At 56.8% G+C, this 23,066-nt stretch overlaps 1 protein-coding gene across 1 annotated transcript in view; it reads left to right on the top strand.

The window, feature by feature from the left end:
• The window catches only part of CPT1A (carnitine palmitoyltransferase 1A), a 29,226-nt gene extending 7,807 nt beyond the window's left edge, over window positions 1–21,419 (top strand). The window contains exons 6-18 of the mRNA XM_081099428.1: window positions 645–722; window positions 2,650–2,757; window positions 3,717–3,804; window positions 4,977–5,172; window positions 6,697–6,885; window positions 7,623–7,728; window positions 10,108–10,224; window positions 11,617–11,781; window positions 15,383–15,517; window positions 16,761–16,913; window positions 17,582–17,695; window positions 17,908–18,000; window positions 19,157–21,419. Of these exons, the coding sequence (XP_080955554.1) occupies window positions 645–722; window positions 2,650–2,757; window positions 3,717–3,804; window positions 4,977–5,172; window positions 6,697–6,885; window positions 7,623–7,728; window positions 10,108–10,224; window positions 11,617–11,781; window positions 15,383–15,517; window positions 16,761–16,913; window positions 17,582–17,695; window positions 17,908–18,000; window positions 19,157–19,243 (1,629 nt within the window). The 3' untranslated portion in view covers window positions 19,244–21,419. The remainder of the gene's footprint in view (window positions 1–644; window positions 723–2,649; window positions 2,758–3,716; window positions 3,805–4,976; window positions 5,173–6,696; window positions 6,886–7,622; window positions 7,729–10,107; window positions 10,225–11,616; window positions 11,782–15,382; window positions 15,518–16,760; window positions 16,914–17,581; window positions 17,696–17,907; window positions 18,001–19,156) is intronic.
• The last annotated feature ends 1,647 nt before the right edge of the window (window positions 21,420–23,066 follow it).

Here is a 23,066-nt window from a genome sequence, read left to right as displayed (position 1 = left end):
GCCCCTTGAGTGCGGCTCTTCCACAAAATACCACGTGTGGGCGCGCACATACAGTGCGCTTGAAACTTCGTGGCCCATGCACAGAAGTTGGTATTTTGTGGAAGAGCCACATTCAAGGGGCCAAAGAGCCGCATGTGGGTTGCGAGCCGCAGTTTGCTGACCACTGAGTTAGACTCTTGCCTGCACACCCGTCTGCGTGAATAGCACTTCAACACGACATACAGAAAAGTGGTCTCTTGGTCCAGGAGGCTGTGAACAGTCCCGAAGCCCGTAGGTGTGGTCAGGAAGAGGTTGCTGCGGGGGGTGGGGGGGACATTGGGACGTCCTGCGGGGAGTGAGAACAGCCCTCGAGGCTCCGAAAGGGACGGACCAGGACTGAGAGCCCAGAAGCCCGGGGAGGAGACGGGTCGTCATTGCCGTTGGGATCGTTTTTATTGTTGAGAAACGCCATCAGGCGCACACTGACCACCCTTTCCCACTGGGCTGTGTGTTTCAACCACCTGTAACGTGAAGGTGACCTACCTTCTGGCCACATCATGACCTTAAAAAAACCCACTTCCCTTCCCCCGTCTTCTTGCACGAAACACCCCCAGCCCCGTGGGGCCAGTGCCCCTCTGGTTGAGCTCGTCTGTTGGCACCAACAGGTGAGCGACTGGTGGGAGGAATACATCTACCTGCGCGGACGGGGGCCGCTGATGGTGAACAGCAACTACTACGCCATGGTGAGTCCTCCGGGCGGCGGTGGCTGCCGGCCCTGCGGCTGCTGGGGAGGCTCGAGGGACGGACCGGCCCCTCCTGTTCTGCCACCTCTGCCCCCGACTTCACACCCACCAGGGCGCCCAGGACCCGCTTCCCACACCAGAGAACCAGGTGCCCTCAGGGTCCCCCAAGGCGCCTGCAGAGAAACGTGGGTCGCGGAATGCGCTTGTGCAGCCGCACGTGCTCCCAGCAGAGCGCCTGCCTGCCCGTTTCCTCGGGCGCTGCATGGACGGCAGGCCCAGCCAGGCGTGAAGGGCTCAGGCGGCAGGGGCGCCCCCCGGCTGCCCGCTGAGCTCGGTCCTGCTCCCCGAGACACTGTGGAGGCACTGGCTGGTCACGCGTCGGGCTCACGTGTCTGGTCTGGGAGGGACCTGCCGCCTGCCTTTGTTTGGTTAGAAGCACCTTAGTTGGGGGTCCAGGGCATCGTGTAATAAGTGGCGAATCCAATTCTTTCTCTTTCGCGTTCTGTTCTTTACCTCCTTTTATTTTCTCCCCTATTTCTCTTTATCGTTTGTCCTTTCTACTTTTTTTCTTAAAACATATTCTTAGTGATTTCAGAGAGGATGGAAGAGGGATAGAGAGAGAAACACCAATGATGAGAGAGAATCACTGGCCGGCTGCCTCCTGCAGCCCGCAACCCCCTCGGCCGGCATCGAACCTGGGACCCTTCCGTCCACAGACTGACACTCTATCCACGGAGCCAAACCAGCCAGGGGTCTTTCCTTCTACTTTTTTCCTTGTTAGATTCTTCTCTTCTTTTTCCTTTAACTCTTCTCCCATCAGAACACTCAGACTGACGGAAGCTGTCGGCCTGCTCCTGGGGCCCTGAGGACGCAGCCCGCCGGCTGCCCTTCCTTCCGAATTGTCGGGGTCACGCTCTCTCACGTGTAGTCGGACCCGTGTTCCCGGCCCTCTTTTCCCGTCACGGAAAACGGCCCTTAGAAACGGGTCTCGAGACTTTAGAGGCTGCGGGCGCGGGGCTGCCTGCTGGGGAAGGTTCCTTTCCCCCCGTCACTCCCATCCCGAGGGCCGCCCGTCCGCTGGCTCTGCTGGCTGTTCCTCCCGATGCATTAGGTGCGGGCATTTGGGACAAAGCACTGTTACCTCCTTTCAATCCGAATGACAGCCATTTAAAATCTAATTTTAAAATACACTCTTACCTTTCCCAGCCCTGGGGTTATTTGGGGGCTTGTCTTCTTATAAAACAGTGATGGCGAACCTACGACATGCGTGTCAGAGGTGACATGCAAACTCATTTTTTTGGTTGATTTTTCTTTGTTAAATGGCATTTAAATATGTAAAGTAAATATCAAAACTATAAGCCTTTGTTTTACTATGGTTGCAAATATCAAAAAATTTCTCTATGTGACACGGCACCAGAGTCAAGTTAGGGTTTTTCAGAATGCTGACATGCCGAGCTCAAAGGGTTCGCCGTCACTGGTGTAAAACATGTCGAAGCCCCTGCCTGGGTGGCTCCGTTGGTTGGAGTGTTGCCCGTACATCAAAAGGTTGCAGGTTCAATACCCGGTCAGGGCACGCTTGGGAGGCAACCGATTGACGTTTCTCTCTCACATCGACGTTTCCCTGCGCGCGCTCTCTCTCTCTCTCTCTCTCTCTCTCTCTCTCTCTCTCTCTCTCTCTCTGTCTCTCTCTCTCTGTCTCTCTCAAAATCAATGAAAACCTTCTCAGGTGAGGATTAAAACTAAATAATAATAAAGTTGGCAAAGTGTAGGAAAGGAGATGAGTTTATTTTCTAGCAGAGCAGGCGTGATTTCCCTCACGTGGGGCGTGACTGCAGCGTCGAGGGCTCCGCCGTGTGTCCGCCGTGTGCCCGCCGCCGCCGGTCTGCCCCTGCAAGCACGCTCCCCGCTGACACGCGCTCCGTTTCAGGACTTTCTGTACGTGTTGCCCACGCACATCCAGGCCGCCAGGGCGGGCAACACCATCCACGCGATCCTGCTGTACAGGCGCCAGCTGGACCGGGAGGAGCTCAAACCGGTGAGCCCACAGACCGCTTTTTCTAAAAACACTCTCACGGCTCTGCCGAGGAATGCTCGACTTGTTGCACAGTGTGCGAGTTCTGACACACGCGTGCACACCCTGCACACCCCACAGCCATGGCGGCGAGCACAGCCAACCCTCCAGAGTTCCCTGGGCGCCCTGGGACCTGCCTCCCGCCCCCTGTCCCCTCCTGCGCCCCCTCCCCTCCCATCACCCGCCAGTCACTCCTGGTCCGCCTCCCGTCACTCTAGGCCGGCGGTCACCAGCCGGTGGTCCGTGAGGTCCGAAAGGTTGGCGACCGCGGCTCTCGGCTACGTTGCGTTTCCCAACGCTTTATGTGAGCGGGAGCACACAGGGTGCACTCTGGGGGATGGCTATGTCCGATGTTCTATAATTTGCCCCTTGAAGAAACTTTTGTTCACTTTTTTTTAATGCAAAGGAAATACTTTATTTATTTATATTTTATTTTATTTCCTCTATCACCATGTATCCCCTCTCTGCCTTCTTCCACCTCCACCCCTCCCTTTCCACGCCCGAAATCACCACACTCTTGACCGTGAGTCTCTCTCTCTTTTTTTTCTTTTTTTGCTCAATCCTGCCTTCCCCCAGCCCCTCCCTCTTGTTTGCTTCTGAAGGGAAATAATTTAGCTGGTGAACCGCTCAGGAATGAGACATGCCTTTCGTAAAGGCCCTTTGGTTGAAGTGTCGGTTTGCACACACAGGACGGGTCAGTGTGTATTTCAGGGCTGGTGGCGTGGGAAGCTGTGCCCTGGCGAGGCGCTGCCAGTCCCCAGGGGAGCCGGTGCCCGGGGAACGCTGATCCTTACGGAGTCAGGGAGAGATCAAGCCAGACCAGGCCCCACGCGCAGAGCACAGAGCCGGCATCGCACGTGTGCTGCTCATTTGCTCCTTCGTCCTCCGCTCAGTTTCCCGTTTGGCGTGTGTTTCTGTTGCAGATCCTCCTCATGGGCTCCACGGTCCCGCTCTGCTCCGCGCAGTGGGAGCGGATGTTCAACACGTCCCGGATCCCGGGAGAGGAGACGGGTGAGTGCACCGCCGCCGGGTCTTCTCGCCAGCGGCCCAGACCTTTTACCTCCCGGTGAAAGTTATTCCTCGGTATTTTGTTCTTTTTGATGCAGTTATAAATGGAATTTTTTTTTCTTTTTTTTAATATATTTTTTCATTGATTTCAGAGAGAGAAGGGGAGGGAGAGGGAGAGGGAGAGAGAGATAGAAGCATCAGTGAGAGAGAATCATTCATCGGCTGCCTCCAGCACATCCCCTACTGGGGATGGAGCCCACAACCTGGGCATGTGCCCTTGGCCAGAATTGAACTCCGGACCCTTCAGTCCACAGGCCGACTCTATCCACTGAGCCAGACTGGCTAGGGCGGGATTTTTTTTTCTGAATTTCTTTTTCTGGTAGTTCATTATTAGTATACTAGAAGCCCAGCGCAAACTCGTGCGGCCCTGCCTACCAGCGCACGCCCCGCCCACCTGCGCAGGTCTTTGGTCTTTACGGCCACAGGCCTTTTATAACATAGATAGAAATGCAGCTGATTTTTGTATCCCGCAACTTTATACTGAATTTTTTAAATAAAATTTTTAGAAGGGAGTAAAAGAGAGCGAAACATCATTTTTTGTTTTTCCACTTATTTATGCATTCATTCATGGGTTGATTCGTGTATGTGCCCTGACCAAGGATTGACCCTGCAGCCTTGGTGTAGTGGGATGGTGCTCTGACCCACTAAGCCACCCGGCCAGGGCTCTGCGGAATGTATTAGTTCCAACAGTGTTTTGGTGCAATCGTCAGGGATTTCTACATACAGTAGCAACTCATCTGTAAATAGTGACAGCTTTCTTTCTTCCTTTCCAAGTTAGACAAGCCCCCAGCGGACATACTGAGCTGAGAGCGCTCTCTCTAAGACCAGGCACTAGGTCCTCTCTCGATTCCCGCACGTCTGTGTGAGGGACCCTGCCAGGCTCTGGGAGGGTTCAGTCAGTGGCCTGAGCTGATGCGTCTCACGATGGCCGAGCAGAGCCTCGAGTCAGGCCTGTCTGACTGCAGAGCCCGCGGCTCTGACCCTGTACTTAACCCCGATCCACCCCCCAGACAGGAGCAGCGGATGGGGGGCCGTGTGGAGCCGGCGGGTGCGGCCTCGGCGCCGTCCCCCCTCCTCTAACCTGTGGGGGCTTTGTCTTGCCCGCGCCCCCGCAGACACCATCCAGCACGTCAGGGACAGCCGGCACATCGTCGTGTTCCACAAGGGCCGCTACTTCAAGGTCTGGTTGTACCATGACGGCCGGCTGCTGCGGCCCCGCGAGCTGGAGCAGCAGATACAGCGGATCCTGGACGACCCGTCGGAGCCTCAGGCCGGGGAGGCCAAGCTGGCGGCCCTCACAGCGGGGGACAGGTGTGTGCCCGTGGGACAGCGGCCGCCTCCGGGGCGTGAGGGCGCCGCTTGCTGGGCTCTCCCGCCCGGGCCCCCTGGCAGGGAGTGTGTGCCCGCGGCCTGCGGGGCACCAGCGGGACTAGAGCCCTCACTGGGGCAGCAGGTCCCGCCCCCGCCTTGCGTCACCTTGGCCGCCTCCTGTGTGACCGGCAGGTGTGCGCACAGGCGCCAGGGCACGCGGCAGAGAGAGGTCGGGAGTTAGGCTTTTCCCCGGGCTGCCCCGTATTTAATTTAGGAAACAGAAGAGTTTAAACCCAGGCCTGTGTCAGGGTGACTTTCCTGCCTTGTCCACAGCTCACCTGGCGGCCTTGGACGAGGGCACGCGGGGGTGGGACGGCCAGGAGCACCCTGGGACCGCGGGCGCCTCCGGGTGCTGGAGTTGAGGCGGGATGGTCCCGTGTGCCCGACCGCATTGGGTTTGAGCCTGTGCCCGGGCGCCATGAGAGGGGCCACTTTCGGCTGGAGTGGCCGAGCTGATTTATGTTCAGTCCTGGGGCCTGGAAGGGGGCCGGGGGTCCTCCTGGGTGAGGCTGGGGCACGGCAGTGTGGGCAGGAGGGGAGGCTTGTCTGAGGAGCTGGGAGAATTCCGCTATCCTGGGGGCATGGACTGGGCGGAAGGACCAGTAGGGGGAGTGTCTGGGGGACCAAGCCCAGCGGGTGAATGTAGGGGCCCGGGGATTGGGTGCAGGTGGTGTGGGTTTAGATGCTGTGGAGGAGTGGCACCTGGAGGGACCACTCGCCCCTCGGGATTCGGTGAGCAAGCCCCCAGCCTGAGCTTCCTGCACGGGCACTGTCTCTCTCCCCCCCACCTCCCCAGCCCTGTGCCCAGACACCCAGTGCATCCTAATGCTTGTCACCTCTGGTCTCCTGGTTCAGAGGACAGTGGTTGGGGCTGGGTGGGTGTTAGGACCTGGTTGTGATTGTGGGTCTTTTGGCACCACGGGCACCTCGGCCAAGCACTCGGGCAGAGAGGAGGGTGGGAGATGGGCCAGATGACCATGGCCTGCCAGTGGGCAGGGGCCCAAGGCCTGGGGAGGCACAGTGAGGGGCCACAAGCTGTCAGAGGAAGCCACCCACACCAGGTGTCCCATCCGGTCCCACATGAGGTGGGACAGGAAAGAATCCCTCAGGTGTGGCTCCCAGGTGCCCCTCATCACCGGATGCCACAGAAGCGTGGGCTCAGGCAGGCTGGTGGGTTGAACCCTCCTGCCACACAGTGCCGTGGCTTCCCTCTGTGCCTTGGCCTCCGCATCTGAAGGAGGGGTGGGCCGTGTCGATCGGGAGCCGGCCCCGGGAGCCTGGCAGGGGGACTGCTCACCCGCTCTGGCCGTGGCCCCCGCTGCCAGAACCTGGGATGGTTAGAGAACGTGTGCTTTTCCTTAAGTTCGTGGAAACCCGTGGAAACTATGGAAAACGATGTCGCGACAAACATCCCGGGGGAGGCGGGTCACCCAGCCGCCGCGGCCTAACGCGCCCTCCCCGCAGGGTGCCCTGGGCCCGGTGCCGCCAGGCCCACTTTGCGCGTGGGAAGAACAAGCAGTCGCTGGACGCCGTGGAGAAGGCGGCCTTCTTCGTGACGCTGGACGAGACCGAGCAGGGCTACCGGAGGGAGGACCCCGACGCGTCCCTGGACAACTACGCCAAGTCCCTGCTCCACGGCCGCTGCTTCGACAGGTAGTGTCCCCTCACGCCCTGGGAGGGTGGCCATCTGCCCGTGACCGCGGAGGGAAGGGCTGTGGCCAACCCCGCCTCCCACATCTGGACCCTTAAGGAATAAGGCTCGGTCAAAAATAGAGCTTCTGATTTTCCTCTCTTCACCTGAAGGAGGGGTGGGCGCAGGACAGAAGAAACTTGTCTGTCTGTTGTCCGTCTGTCTTTCACACACACACACAGGCACCCACCCGCAGCTGAAGCCGCGAATTTGAGTCTTCCCCTCTGTGCACGCCCGCCTCCCTTTGGGGCTGCTAGTGAGGCGGGGCAGCCGGTTCCCCAGGCGGGGAAGGTGGCGGACGGGGCCTGACCTGGCTGTCGGCTCTGGTCCTGTGCCGGTTAGGAGGCAATTCCGCCTCCCAGACCGCCTTTCCTTACCTGTAGAGGGAGGCCCGCCTGCCCCCAGGTGGGGTGCAGGCACAGGGAGCCGCCCCGCTCTCCAGAGTTGCCGCCGTGTCCTTGCTCGTTATAATAACAGCCTGTTCTCTAGTCTTATCTGTGCGTCTGGACCAGGGAGGCGTGCAGGACTGCGCGTCCCGTGTGAGCCTGTATTTCACGGCACAGAGGTTTGCGGGCCGCGGGGAACTGTCGCGGGCTGGGTGCCAAGGCAGGGACCCCGTCCAGAAGGAGACAGTTACAGTGTCTGTGTATCGTCCTTCCTTTCGACGTTGAAGTTCCACCAACACTTTTGTTTCCCACAGGTGGTTTGACAAGTCCTTCACGTTTATCGTCTTCAAAAACGGGAAAATTGGCATGAACGCCGAGCACTCCTGGGCCGACGCACCCATCATGGGGCACCTCTGGGAGGTGAGTTCTCCCAGGCGCGACCTGAGTGAGGAGGTTGCTGTTGGAAACCCACACCCTGGCAATGGATTTCATGTGATGTTTGTCTGACTGGTTTTTTAATATGTTTTTATGGATTTCACAGAGAGGAAGGGAGAGGGAGAGAGATGGGAACATCAACGGGAGAGAATCAGAGATTAGCTGCCTCCTGCACGCCCCCTACTTGGGATCCAGCCCACAACCCGGGCACGTGCCCTCCTGGTTCATAAGTAGACGCTCAGCCACACTGGCCGGCGGGCGAGGTTTATTTTATTTTTTAAATATCCGGATAAGAGAAGGTGCAGGGGTTTGATCTTGGACCAGGTAGTATATTTAACTGTCCCTGCTCAGCGGACAGAATGGTCTGTGAGTCCAGGAACTGGACGGGGGCCCAGGTGCTCCCCACGGGGACCGGCGGGAGCTGACCGTCCGGTGGAGGTCCGTCAGCGCTGTGTGCCAGTTAAAAACAGGTCTAGTCGAAGGTCAGAGCTGCACCCCGTTTGCTCTCAGTGGGTTTTTGATGTTTAAATGTGCTGGGCTTTCGGCTTTGATGCCCAGCAGCTCAGATGCCAGGACCCTGCCGCCTGTGCTGCTCAGTCTGCGTGGCACTCGCCACACGTGAACGTGGCCCCCCATGCTCCCCCATCCCGGAGCCCTCATTCCCCTCAGTCACCATCTGACAGGGTCACCATCTGCCTCCCCACTGGCATGTAAGCCCTGAGCATAGGGGTTCCATTTTTTTTTAATTACTATTATTTTTTTTTTTTTTAGTGAGAGAAAATTCACGGACCGTAAAATTCCCCCTCTTAAAATGCACTATTCAGTGGGTGTTGTATATACACAAGGTGGTTGTGCAAACCATCAGCACTGTCTAATTCCAGGACATTTTCATCACCCCCCAAAGGAACTCCCCATCTGCCCCGCCCCTGGCGACCTATTAACCTGCTCTCTGCCTCTGGATTAGCCAGCTCTGGCCGTTCCATAGAAATGAGGTCACACAGTGTGGGCTTTGTGTCTGGCTTCTTCACTTGGTGTGCGTACAAGGTCTGCCTGTGCTCTAGCATGCGTCAGTGCCTCGTCCCTTTTCATGGCTGTATGGTATTCCTTCGTGTGGGCAGGCCACACTTTATCCAGTTTATCGCTTGATGGGCATTTGGGTTGTTTCCACATTCTGACTGCTGTAAGCAGTGCTCCCATGAACATGTGTGCACAGGTGTTATGTGAATATCTGTTTTCATTTCTCTTGCGTGTGAACCTAGGGTTGGACTTGGTGGGTCCTGTGGCCGTATCCACTGGTGGAGGGAGGGCAGCCATTCCTGTCTGTTTTGTTGACTGTTCTGTCACGAGTGCCCCATAACACCAGTAGGTGCGCAGCAGGCACCGTGGGAGAGATTGTGAAAAGGGGAAATTCGCCGCTGCCCTCAGGCCCTGCCCCTGAGGAGGGTCAGCTCCGAAAAGTGGCTTCCCCTGCTCTCTGAGCCGTTTCCTCACTTACACAAAAGTCCTTTCGGTCCAGACATAAATGCTCAGTGGGGTGACTCTGGAAAACACTAGCCCACAGCCGGACGCAGCGATGGCTCTGAGCGCCCCGCCCCCTGTGAGTGGCGACCTCGCGTGGCTCCTGCGTCCAGTCCTGGGTGGGTGGGCGGGCCTCTCCGGGCTCTCTTCTTGGCTCTGAAGTGGAGATGAACACCATCTTGCCTGTGCATGTTCTCTCCTGGCCGCACGGAGGACTCAGCACGCTGTAAGCCTGTGCCCTCCCTCAGTAGCTGCTGGGAAGCCTTAGCAATCTCCTATATATATAAAAGGCTAATACGCAAAGCGTCCCCTCGGGAGTTCGACTGGGAGACCGGGAGTTCAATCGCTCGTTATGACAGGCACTGACCACCAGGGGGCGGTGCGGAACCAAGGAAGGCCCCGGTCTGCAGCCAGAAGGCCCCAATCGACCCTGATCACTGGCCAGGCCTAGGGACCCTACCCGTGCAGGAATTTCATGCACCGGGCCTCTAGTATCGCTATAAAGAACAAGGATTTGTCTACTTTGGAGGACAAATACGTTTTTGTTTTCGTTTTTTCTTTTCGTTTGTTTTGTTAATCCTCACCCGGGGATATTTTTTCCATTGCTCTTCAGAGAGAGTGTAAGGAAGCGGGGAGAGGGAGAGAGAAACATCGATGTGAGAGAGACACACCGACCAATTGCCTCCTGCATGTGCCCTTGACCAGGAATCAAGCCCTCTACCCTTTCGTGTTCGGGTGGGCACGCTAACCACTGAGCACCCTGGCCAGGTGGGACAAATACGTTTTCCCTAACACTGTGGACTGTATCATCTTCTCTGACTTCCACGTGTGTCTTTTCCCCGACAGTACGTCTTGGCCACTGACAGCTTCCAGCTGGGCTACTTGGAGGATGGACACTGTAAGGGGGACACCAACCCGAGTATCCCACCCCCCAGCCGGCTGCAGTGGGACATCCCGGAGGAGGTGAGTGGGCCTGTCACAGGCGCTAGTCCCTGCGGCGGGACCTGTGCTCGCAGCTCACAGGGAGACCACGGAGGCCGAAATTCGTCCGCCTCACAAGTTTTTGCTGAGGCCGTGGAGCGGCTCCAGCTCCTGTTGCCTGAGAAACCCCAGTGAATACTTCTTCTTCCGTTTGGAGCTTTTAGCTAAGATTGTCAGGGAGCGTTCCAGCTCAGACACCTCTACCCTGCGCCGTGAAAACGTGACAAGCTTCCTCGTACAGCTGAAATACTCCGAGTCACTCACGTATCATGTTTGTTTCTCCTAAAGATTCTCAGATGGCTTCCATTCAGCCCAGGTTTTTAGGGCTGGGAATGCCAAATCCTGGCTCGTCTAATCCAAGCAGGAATTCCTGGGGCCCAAGAAGTAATTTTTTTTTTCTTTGAAAAAAAATATTTATTTCTCATTTAATGAAAGGAACCATGTTCAGCAATGCACCTTTAAAATCCCCTGGCTGTAAACTGTTTTTAGAAATACCAGAAGGTACCCTTGCAGACCTCGGCATCGCCGGGTTTAACATTTTATTCCACTCCTCACCTGAGGACATGCTCATCGATTTCAGAGAGAGGAAGGTAGGGAGAGAGAGAGAGAGAGAGAGAGAGAGAGGGAAACATGGATGTGAGAGAGAAACACCGATCAGGTGATTCCCATAGGCCCCAACCGGAGTCTGAACCGGAAACCGAGGCAGGTGCCCTGACCGGGAGTCGAACCCGAGACCTTCCCGTGCAGGGGATGATGTTCCAATTGACAGCCCCCCCGGCCAGGGCTGCGCCACGTTTTTTATTTTGTTGTAAGATTTGAACTCACTGGGGGCTGGAAGTCGTCTCCCATGTAGAAAATGAAGGGCCCAGCGCGGACTGTCCCAGCCCCGCCTTCCCGCCCTGCGGGCCCCTCTTGCTGCCCTTTCCCGCCGTCTCTGCTGGGAGCGCTGCGTCCGGAGCCTCGGGCGGCCTTTCCCGCCTCGTGGCTGCAGTGAAGGCTCCTCCACGTTACTTCACGGCTGGAAAGCTCATTTCCACTGTGTGGTTGGACCACAGTCCATTAATTTTTTAAAAGGGTCCTCGATCGCCCCTGTAGAATAATGGGTTTTACAGGGCACACCCACGGTTACTGGGCGTGCCCTTTGGGGTCCGACCGGGAACCAGGAGGCCCCGTGTCCCAGCTGTGCTCTCCCTGCGAGGGCCCCACGGCGCCTCGAGGAGGGGGATGCATGTGGCAGACACATGGAAAGAGCCGAGAAAACACGGCGGCGTCTGTGTCGCCAGGCGACAGCTCTGTTGGCTGCGCTGGGGTGCTCCTCTGCGCGTGTGTCAGCACTTCCCCCACAAGGGAAACCTCTCGCTCCTCCTCCCCCAGTGTCAGGAGGTGATCCAGGCGTCCCTGAGCAGCGCCAGCCTCCTGGCCAACGACGTGGACTTCCATTCCTTCCCCTTCGATGCCTTTGGGAAGGGGCTGATCAAGAAGTCCCGCACGAGCCCGGACGCCTTCGTGCAGCTGGCCCTGCAGCTGGCGCACTACAAGGTGAGGCGCCGGCTTGCTGGGAGCTGGGTCCCTGCTTCAGGGTTGGGGGTGGGGGGGTGAGGCCTGTCCAGGGAGAGGCCCGGGGTGCGGCCAGGGTGTGGCTTCCCCTGACGGCTGGGTGGGGCGCGGCAGTGTCCCCCGGCCCACAGGACAGGGAACGGAGCACAGCCAGATCTCACTGGCCTACGAAGTGGAAACTTAGCCCTTAAGCTCAGCTCCGACCCCGAGGGTTTGGTGACGCGGACGCACTTGGGGCAGGTGACTGATGTCTTTATTTCAGAGAGGGAGGGAGAGGGAGAGAGAGATAGAAACATCAATGATGAGAGAGATACATCTATTGGTTGCTTCCTGCATGCACCCTGACCGGGGCGGGGATCGAACCTGCAACCCAGGCATGCTGCGTTGGCCAGGAACTTTTTAATGCGTGCTCAGTTGAGCACCAGCTCTGTTAGGGACGGGGCTCTCCGTGGAGCTGAGGGTCAGACCCATCTCTGCCCAGCTCGGAGGGGCCGGACGCCCCGTGGCGTGGCCTCAGTCCAGGCGTCCTGCCTGGTCCTGGGCCAACTCCAGGCTTCTGAACCTTCTCTGCACCGGGACCCCTTGGGCAGTTTGGCAACGCCATGGGGACCCTTCCCAGAAGAATGCTTGTAAAGCATAACGGGAAATACCCGGGTTACAAAGGTGAACCAGGCAATTACAATGCAGGTGTCAGGATACTCAACATGAATTTGCGGTGCAGGAAATCTCATTCTTTGTGCACTAAAGTTCGAGCAGCAGGTCTAAGCACGGCTGTAACTTTGAGGCAGTGGTAAGCATGGATGATATTTTGGAATATGTGCAACGAACGTACCTTGATGTGAAAATAGCTACGATTTTCTATTTAGAGTCACAGGCACTGCTCGTGATTACTGTGGTTTATTGCCTGTGCTTCTAAAGCTGATGGTCCAGCTTGAGGTTAGTGGAGATTCAAATATTTGTATTTTCCCTTCCAAGTTCACACAGCCCCAAGGGTAGTAACCAGTGATCTGGTCCCTGGCTACCCTCCCAGCCTTCTCTAATACCACTTTGAGCTCATTCACTGTGTTTGTCACACTGCCCTTCTTGCTGCTCTTGAGTATGGGAAGCTCATTCCTACCACAGGGCCTTTGCACCTGCTCTCTGCCGGCAGGTGCTCTCTCCCAGAGTGAGGCGTGGTTGCTTAGGTCTCTCTCCCGGTGCCCCCACCTCCTGTTGGAAATAGCCAGCACCCCATCGCTCTCCACTATCCCAGCAGCGTCATTTCTGCTCAGTGCACCTGTCACTCACCATGTGACCTCACGTCCTCTCTCCTGCCGGACTGTTTGCTCCTCGAGGGCAAGCGCATGGTCAGTCTTGTTTGCCACCGTACCCGCAGAGCCGGGAACGTGCCGGCCACACCACGTCGGTGGAGACGTCAGCAAATACATATTGAATGGCTGGCCGGTGCGACCCTGGACAGTGGCCATCACTTCCGTCTGCAGTCATTTGCCTCCTGCTTGTAGGCATTTTATTTCTCATTGGGGAACCGGGCTGAACATGTCCCCGCTGCTCGGTTGGGCGCCGGACGGCAGTTGCTGTGTCACTGGTCTGTCTGTTCTCACGCCGCGCGTGTTACTGTCTTTGTAGACGTTGCCTCTCCATCCTGCGCGCTAGACACCGGAGGCGCTTTGGCGGCGGCGAGCGGCCGCTCCCGGTGGCGGCTGGTCGTGGCAGGTTAGGTGGGCGGCCGGCGCCGGGGCCTGGCTCTGTGAGGGGCTGAGCGCTCTATAGCCTGTGTTTGCCAGGAGGTGTCTGAGGGTCCTTTTTGCAGGGGTGGCTCTTGTGCATGGCGGTGCTACACATTCCAGTTTGACGTGGGGAAGAGCTGACTTCAGATGAATCGTTGCATCCTGTGTCCCCATTAACCTCTGTTCGTGACTAAAATGCCTCACTGATACTTTCTCCTGCCCCCTCCTTCCCTCCCCTCTCCCCCCTCCTTCATAATGAGCCCCTCAAGAGCACTGTGATACGGGGGCCTGTGGGCGCTCTGAAGGGCTGTGATAAACCACCCGGGGTCCCTGCTCCCCGAGGACAGGTGAGGACTAGAGCCTCTCAGACCCTGTCCGAGGGAAGCCGGTGACGGTGCCTTGGTGCCCAGTGCGGTGAGTCGGCGGTCTTTGTTGGGGGCACCGTGGAAGCCTTCAGTGTGGACCCCAGCAGGCTGGGCACAGTCACCGTGGTGAGGGGAGCTCACCGCAGGGCTCCCGCCCTCGCCCAGGCCTGCCGGCTTCGCGTACAGGAGTTCAGGACCGGAGGGAACGGGGAGTGTCCGGCCACCCAGCAGCCGCGGGGAGAGGGAGAGCTCCCAGGGCTGGACCGCACACGGGAAGGGCGGCCCTGGTGTTGGCACCCTCTCCTGGGTGTCGCAGGGCACCCTCTGTCATCCTGGGGCCCCCAGGGCCTGCGCCAGGGCACACAATGCCCGAGAGCCTGGGCGTTGTCTGGTCAGGAGTCATTTGGGTCCACAAACGGCCACTGCAGTGTCCGCCCCACGTGGGGACCCCGCTCATCCCGGAGCTGCTGGTGGCCATGGGAAAGTGCAGATTGCCAGTCGTCTCCTCAGACGGCGCACGTGCTCGGGTGTCACAGCCCGGGGACCCGTCTGTCCTCTCGCTGCGGCCTCCCTCCGAGCCCTCGCTGGGCTGTCATCACAGCACCCCCCCCCTGCCTGCCCCCCCCCCCCCGTTCTAGTCCGGGACCCACCTTGCCCTCCTCCCCTCAGCCGTCGATTCCCGGCTTGATGCCACATCCCTGACCTGTGACCCCAAGCACAGCCTGGTTCAGTCCCGCTCTCTGCCCTCGTCATCCGGCTCCCGGGAGCCGGCGTGGCCAGAGGAAACCCCGGTCCCCGCTCATCTCACTTGATGGACGAGCAGTGACCCTGGCGGCCGCCGGGCACCCTGCTTTCTGTGGCCCTGAAGGCCTGGTTCACCCTCAGACGTCAGCACCTCCTCCCGTCCTTACTCTCAGCGGGTGACCTGTGTCACCGAGGAAACAGGAGTGTTTCATAGAGACACCCCCCACCCCCCCCTCGTCCACCCCCACCAATAATCTAGAACAGGTGCATGCAGGCCTGCTTGTCGTGGTCATGCTGTAGGCGTGTGAGCGCTCGGGGGGGCGTGTGAGTGCTCGGGGGGGGGGGCGTGTGGGCGCTCAGGGGGGCGTGTGGGCGCTCGGGGGGACGTGTGGGCGCTCAGGGGGGCGTGTGAGTGCTCGGGGGGGGGGGCGTGTGGGCGCTCAGGGGGGCGTGTGGGCGCTCGGGGGGGCGTGTGGGCGCTCAGGGGGGCGTGTGGGCGCTCGGGGGGGCGTGTGAGCGCTCGGGGGGGCGTGTGCCGTGGCGTCAGGTGCATTGGGAACGGACTCCCAGCCTTTCTAAAGCTACCGGCGTCCCGTCTGCCTGCTGCATAACCCGTGTGAAAACTGACGATGGCTAAAACCTGAAGCTGACCACCACGTCCACGTTCCCTTGCGGACCCCAACCGGCCCCGGCTCATGTGTCTGCGTCCTCCGTGTGCCTTGTATGGAGATGCCTTTCCTTTCCCAGGACATGGGCAAGTTTTGCCTCACGTACGAGGCGTCCATGACCCGGCTCTTCCGAGAGGGGAGGACGGAGACCGTGCGCTCCTGCACCGTGGAGTCCTGCGACTTCGTGCTGGCCATGGCGGACCCCTCCCAAACGGTAAGGAGACGCGCTTCTCACGCTTCTCCTAGAGCAGCGGTTCTCAACCCGTGGGTCGCGACCCCTTTGGCGGTTGAACGACCCTTTCACAGGGGTCGCCTAAGACCATCGGAAAACACATATATGATTACATATTGTTTTTGTGACTAATCACTATGCTTTAATTATGTTCAATTTGTAACAATGAAAATACATCCTGCATATCAGACATTTACATTATGATTCATAACAGAAGCAAAATGACAGTGATGAAGTAGCAACGAAAATTATTTTATGGTTGGGGGTCCCCACCACATGAGGAGCTGTATGAAAGGGTCGCGGCATTAGGGAGGTTGAGAACCACTGTCCTAGAAGGATGCCCGCCCGGGGTCTCTGATGAAATCCTGTGCGAACCTGCTCATCTCGACTCCATGTTCGCTGCCTCCTTCCCTCCACCCTCTCACGGGAGCAGGAAGTTAAAGCGTAAAGTGGGCACACACGGGGCGGACCGGCTGAGCCCGTCCTCTGTCGTCCTGCAACTCCTACACCAGAGGCTTTTCAGTTAGAAGGGTGCTCGGCAGAGGCACGAGGCAGGAGCAGTCGGTGTGCAGTGAGAAAAGGGTGAGCCCCCCGCCCCCGCCCCAGGGGCCTTGAGCTGGGTGACTGGGCCTGAGCAGGCGGGAACCCCGGCGCCCTGTGCACTGCCTTTGGACATCCCAGCGGTGGCCCGGGAAGTGCTACCAGTTCATTTTTGAGGAACCCAGATGCAGGTGAGCTCAGCCCGGGTCTGCCTGACCCAGAGCACAGACACACACACACACACCCTGGGCTCGGCTCTGCGGGGCGGGCGCTTGGTTCCAGAAAGCCTTCTGTTCTGAGGAGGGAGCAGCCGGTGTGGAGGCAGATCCCCCGGATGGCCAGGTCTGCGAGGGGTGTCACACCTGGACGGGCCTCCCTCATTCTGTGACCGGCCTAGCAGAGCCCAGAGGAGCCTGGGGCCGCCTCTCGGGTCAGACGTGAAAGTCCAGAAGGGCTGTTTGAGTGGAGAAATGCCACCCGAGGCCTCCTCCACAGCCTGGGGGAGGGGCAGCCCATGGGGGGCAGTGGGCGGCGCTGAGCAGGTCGCCTTGGCCATGCCTCCCGGACACCCTGGTGGCCTGACAGTCAGCGTCCTGTGAGACCCCTGCCAAGAAGGGCTGGGACCTTCCCTTTGGAGCTTGGGCTGCGCCCCACAACCTGACGCGCCCCATCCTTGGTCACTCAGATGGAGCAGAGATTGCAATTGTTCAAGATGGCGTCGGAGAAGCACCAGCACATGTACCGCCTGGCGATGACCGGCGCGGGGATCGACCGCCACCTCTTCTGCCTGTACGTGGTGTCCAAGTATCTGGCCGTCGAGTCTCCGTTCCTGAAGGAAGTAAGTCCCTCTTCCTGTGGCGGCTCAGGGCTGACCCAGAGCGTAGTGAGTTCGGGCAGCGGTCACCAACCGGTGGTCCGGGACGTCCGAAAGGTTGGCGGCCACTGATTTAGTGGGACCGCTCCATGGACCGGGCCAGGCAGAGCCCAGGGTGGGAAGTGGGAGCTGTGGTCTCAGCCCCAGACCGCTCTGCCCTCCCCTCCTGACTTACGGGCGTGACCAGCCCCCAGAGCACAGATACTAGTAAAATGCAGAGATCATTCAGAGGTGCCGAGCCTGAGTGTGCCTCACCTGTGGTGTTAATAGAGTTTACTGCATTTTAAGTCGATAAAATGTAGTTTCTAGGAATGGCTGTTTCACAAGCAGCTTGAGAGATTTCTGAAAGGCAGCAGTTGGCTCACCGGAGCTGGTGCCAGTCGGCTCCCGCAGCCCAGGGCCCCCATTACGAATCTCCATGTCTCTGCCACCTTTTGTGCCAACGACGCCTTCGCTGGTGTTGGCCCCTCCAGCCCAGGCGTCCTGTCCGCACCGGCCCCGCCCCTGCTGCAGGTGTACCGCCCGAAACAGGCCAAAAGCGAGCAGGCCGGTCCTTGTCTCTCCCGGGCCCCTGGGGACCGCGAGGCCGGGGCTGGGAAGAGGGTCATGGGAACGCGCTTGCTCCCTCCCAGGTCCTGTCCGAGCCCTGGAGGCTGTCCACCAGCCAGACCCCTCTGCAGCAGCCGGAGCTGTTTGACTTGGAGAAAAACACGGAGTACGTGTCCAGCGGCGGGGGCTTCGGGCCGGTAAGTGGACGGGCGTCGGTGTGTACAGAGCGGCAAGCCCCGGGCCAGCACGTGCCCGTCACGCCTGTCTGGGTTCAGAGCGCCACAAAGGAATTCCTGCTGGTTATTCGTACAGATGGGTTTCGTTTTTATGGTTTTTTGTTCACAAATAGGATTTGTTATTTGTCACCGTTAAAAGCCTGAGCTTAAATCTCACTTCCTTTGTCCTGCAGGTCGCTGACGATGGTTACGGCGTGTCCTACATTCTGGTGGGAGAGAACCTCATCAATTTCCACATATCATCCAAGTTCTCCTGCCCTGACACGGTACAGACCAAACCCCGCGCCCCCCCCCCTCCCGAAAGATGGGGTATTTCTGTGGTTGTTGTTGTTTTATTTTTATATATACATATATATTTTATAAATTGATTTCAGAGAGGAAGGGAGAGGGAGAGAGAGATAGAAACATCAATGATGCAAGAGAATCATTGATCGGCTGTCTCCTGCACGCCCCCCACTGGGGATCAAGCCTGCAACCCAGGCATGTGCCCTTGACCAGAATTGAACCTGGGACCCTTCAGTCCGCAGGCCAATGTGCTATCCACTGAGTCAAACCAGCTAGGGCTGTTTTTTAAAATATTTTTTTTATTGATTCCCAAGAGGAAGGGAGAAGGAGAAAGAGATAGAAACATCAATGACGAGAGAGAATCATTGATCGGTGGCCTCTTGCATGGCCCTTCCTGGGGATCAAGCCCACAACCTGGGCATGTGCCCGGACCAGGAATCAAACCGTGGCCTCCTGGCTCATAGGTCGGTGCTCAACCACTGAGCCACGCCAGCTGGGCTCAAATCATGTCCTTAATTTGACAGAAATTCTCAATTATGTACTTTGACTTGGTTTGGAGCTTTTCAAATTAGTGACTTTTGAAGTTCTCTTACCTTTGTTTTTAAAGAAATGATCTTTTTGATTAAATGTTTATGTTTGTAGCAATGGTTTTAAAGGTTAGTGTTGGAGAGCTTGTATAATGTTCAGACCCTGCCACACTGGAGGGTTAACATGCCCACGCAGGGACACACAGACACACACGTGACAAGGCAGGGGTCTTTGCGGTTGCGTGAATGGAACACGCCCCCCCCCTCCGGTCCACATTACGTCGCCTGGCAAGCAAGGCCCAGAGGAGACTGGAACTCATGTGCGTCTTGTGCTTCACGTGGAATTTAATGCCCTGACAGGGAACACTTCAGGTCCGACACACACCCACGCATGTACAGCCTGTGACCGCTGGGACCCTCACCTGTCTCCAGGCGTGTCCCTGGGGGGTTACGGGTGAAGTCCAGGCTTAGGGGCCCGGCAGAAAAGAAACAGTCGCTCTTCCCGGAGTCAGGTTACGGGTTACGTGGGGAGAGGCTGGAAAAGGGGGAATGGCCGCGTGGTCGCGTGTGTTTATGTGGTGTATTTTGTTTGTTTGTTTTCAAACGAAAGGATTCTCATCGCTTCGGGAAGCACCTGAGACAAGCCATGACCGACATCATCGCTCTCTTTGGGTTCAGCTCCAACTCCAGGAAGTAACTCCCAGGACGGCTGCGGGAAGGACAAAGGAGCTCTTCCGACAAAAACCAAATGAAAAATAGCTGTGACTCCTGGTCCTAGTTCAGGATGGAAAATTGCTCTAAAAGACTCACAACTGTTCTTGCCGTCGAGGGTTTGGTGTTTTCTTGTTTTCCCAGAACAGCGGGCTCCACCCCGTGAAGTGTAGCCCTACTCCTTTCAGGCAGGTTCCCAACGTGGGGGGCACTTGAGGAAGCGCCCCGAAACTCTTCGCATCAGCTCGCGCTTACTGGGGGATGGAAATGCCACGGGGGTTGTGACCTCACACGTGTTGAAAATGGGATGGTCACACTCCTCGGCGGCGACCCGGGACCTGGTACTTTAGGGGCATTTAATTTTTTCAGAGTAAAACTAAAGTGTGTTCCGTCCGTCCGGGGAGAACGCGCTGCGGGCTGGAGGTGTTGGCAGCTAACAGCTGACGCACACGTAACGCACTAACGGGACGCCGTGCTGCCGAACACCGTTGTCCCTGCGGTAACCGTCCTCGTCCACTTTGGTCTCGTGTGTGTGTTCGCCTGTCCGCGTTGCAAGCATGTAGTTCGCGCATCTTTCGTTTTCCCGGCCTTGTGAGTATTCAGATCCCAGTGCCTTAACCACGGAAGGCCCTAAATGTAAGGGAGACCGGACAAGGGGTTTATTTTGTAGTCTTTAGGTGGAATCGTGGGTGTCTTACTCCTCAGTTTACTGAGTGGATAACCCTAGACAGGCATTTTCCTGTGGTTCCCGTACCCCGAGAAAGACCGGCGCCCTTCTGAGGGCAGCTCTGTGGGCTCCCCCACCCCACTGCCTGCCTTGAGAGCGAGTGGACGCGCGTCAGAAATGGGGACATTGGATGGTTCAATATTGCGTGTCTGGAGTATCCCCTGAACAATAAAACATACTGTGTGCCTCGTCCTGCTTACCAAACTCACGGCAAGCAGACGAGACTTCTGCCCCCGGGAAAGGAACAAAACTTGAGCAAAGTGCCTGGAGAGGGCAGCGCCGATGCGCTGGGCTGGGAGCTTTCTGTCCCGCCTGGACTGGCGAGAGAGCACCCACTGTGTGTCCCGAGGCGCTGGGGAACCAGTGAAAGTGTCGCGAGCGAGCCCGACCATGGTGGCTGTGGCTGAGTGTCGACCCATGAACCAGAGGTTGAGGTCTGATTCCCAGTCAGGCTCATGCCCCAGTTGTGGGCTCGGTCCCTAGTGGGGATGTACAGGAGGCAACTGATCGATGATTCTCTCTCTTCATTGATGTTTCTCTCTCTTCCTCTCCCTGAAATCAGCAAAAATGTATTTTAAAAAAATGTTGCGCATGATGGGTGCTGGTTTCACACAGCCTACCCTTCAGCTGGGCGTGCCTTACCAAAAGAGGGTGAGTGACCAAAAACACGTACGCACTGAATCGTCCTCAGTATTTAATGTAAAAAGAAAGGATCCCGGAATTTGAAACACCACTGTCTCGGCTTCCTGGCGAGTGTGGCTGTCCACGTAAAGAACTGTGTTTGTTTTCTGACCACTTTGTCCCCGCTGGGCTTGCCTCTGTGAGGGCGGAACGATTGGAGGAGAAGGTGCCGGCCACGGAGCTAGCTCGGGCATGGTTTACTATGTCTAGGTTGTCATGTAAAAACCCCATCTGAGTGCGCCAGAGAGGTTTTTTTTTTTCCTCTTAAAGCAAGAAGAAATGAAAACAGAAAGAAAAACACACAACCATAGTGAGAAAAACCCCAGTCCATCTGTGGTACACAGCTCCGGCAGCGTGGGCCCCAGGCCACGCCGCCCGCATCGCGCATTCCTGACCACTGACCAGTCTGTGTTACCAAGCGTTCAAATGTACACGTGTTAGCACTCAAATATAGTTGGGCTTATCTCTCAGGTTTTAAATATTTTTGCTAATCAGTGCAGTTGTCAATGCAATTTTTATATTCCTTAAAAGATGGAAGAGTGGGTTTTTACTGTACATGTTGAAAGGAAGAGGTGAGAGTATTATGTATTTAATTTAATTTGGAACAAACCATGGTCTTAACCAGAACTGTGGTTTGGATTTGTTAGCTTGGACTGTCCATTGCATGTAAATACAATATGATCTTTTGGTTGTAAATCTTAGAAATGTAGTATGGATGTTATCATTAATAAAAGCATTAATCCAGTCTACTACAGCCTTTGTGTCTGACTCTTTTGTTCTGTTAACAAGGAGGTTATAAGTCAGATACCAAGCTGGGGCACTTGGGACCAAGATGAGAAACCAAGGTTTACAGAAAAACGCCTGGGGTCAGGCAGAGTGGACGGCACGGGCTTCATGCTCTGGCTGAGAAGGGAGGCTGGTAAGTGGGGCTGTGGATTTTCACTCTACATCCATTCATTCATCCACTCCCTTGTCCTGTGCCTAGAGCAGTGCCTGACATATAGTAGCTGCTGAGTAACTACCGATACGATGAACGCAGGGGTTCCGTTTCCCCACAGTTCTTATTGAGTGCCCACTGTGCTAAGCACTGTTTTACGCACTGGGAATACCGTGGGGACTCCACGAGGTTCTGACTGTAGATCAGTGGTTCTCAACCTTGGCTGCACATTAGAATCACCTGGGAATCTTTAAAATCCTGATTTCTGGGCCTTGTCCTCTGGAAATTCTGTTTCTTTGTTATGGGGTGGGGCCACAACATTAGTAACAAAAAAAGAATTTCCGGAGGATGAGGCCCAGAAATCAGGATTTTAAAAAGACTCCCAGGTGATTCTCAAGTGCAGCCAAGGTTGAGAACCACTGCTGTAGATGGAGATCAGATTCCAGTGGGAGCAGTTAACCAAGAGAACCAGTCAAAAGGGTTGTAAGTGTCCAAGGCAGGTGAGGGGACCATGGCAGGCGAGTCTAGCCGAAGGAGGGGAGAGTAGCCGGCCCAGGAAGGGGGCTCACTTAGAAACGGGTTTGAGGGGAGACACCCAGCAGGGCTCAAAGAGCAGCTTGTGGCCAGCAGTCTGGGTGGCTGTGCACATCAGAGGTGGCGCCTGACACCTGGGAACATGCTCAGTAAAGATGCCTGATGTGTGAATGAGTGGATGGGCCGGTGCGCTTGCCTGAGCTATTCAAGCCACTCACTTTTTTACTTGGGCTCTTGGATTTACATTAGCTGCCTTCTATCCCTGCAGTTGTACTCTGCCCCTCACACCCCCAACCCCTGAACTCAGCTGAGTTCAACATGATTATTTCAACCATAAAATTATTAGCGTAAAGCCATCTCCACACATGTATGCAAATCCCCCAGAAAGGGCTGAGAGGACTTCCTTCGCCGTGACCCTCCTTTGCAAGGCAGGTGATTAGGGACACCATGGTGCTCAAGGGACTGTCAGCTTCATCTGAGATGTAAATATTTCAGGTGGAGGGTTTGTTTATATAATTTGTATAAAGCCATCCTAGTTTTAATCTGAAGAAGCCGCTAGAGCCTTCTAGGGAGTCCTGCCCTGTGGATCACAGGAACAGGAAGTGAATGTCCAAAAAGTGGGTGTGAGCTTCCTTTCAAGTCAAGCAAGTTTGTCATAAACTACTTGCTGGGAATTGATAGATCCTCCCTTTCCCCAACTGGTGGGCGGGGTATGATGTAACCTGCAGCCCAGAAATACCTGAGTGACTAACCAGGTACCTTATATGGACTATACATTGGACCACCAATCCACACCTGCCAAATACCCTAAGCCCTTGTCCTATATGGACAATGCAGTAAGCCACCAATCAGTGTGCGCCGAGTACACTAAGCCCCCCACCCCTTCCCATTCCGCCCCTCAAAAGGCGTGCCCACCCCTGCACATGTTGC

Source organism: Myotis nattereri (assembly GCF_964212035.1).
Source record: "Myotis nattereri genome assembly, chromosome: 9".
NCBI classification, from domain to species: Eukaryota; Metazoa; Chordata; class Mammalia; order Chiroptera; family Vespertilionidae; genus Myotis; species Myotis nattereri.
The sequence above is the reverse complement of the archived record's forward strand: the minus strand, read 5'-3'. Positions and strand labels throughout refer to the sequence as shown.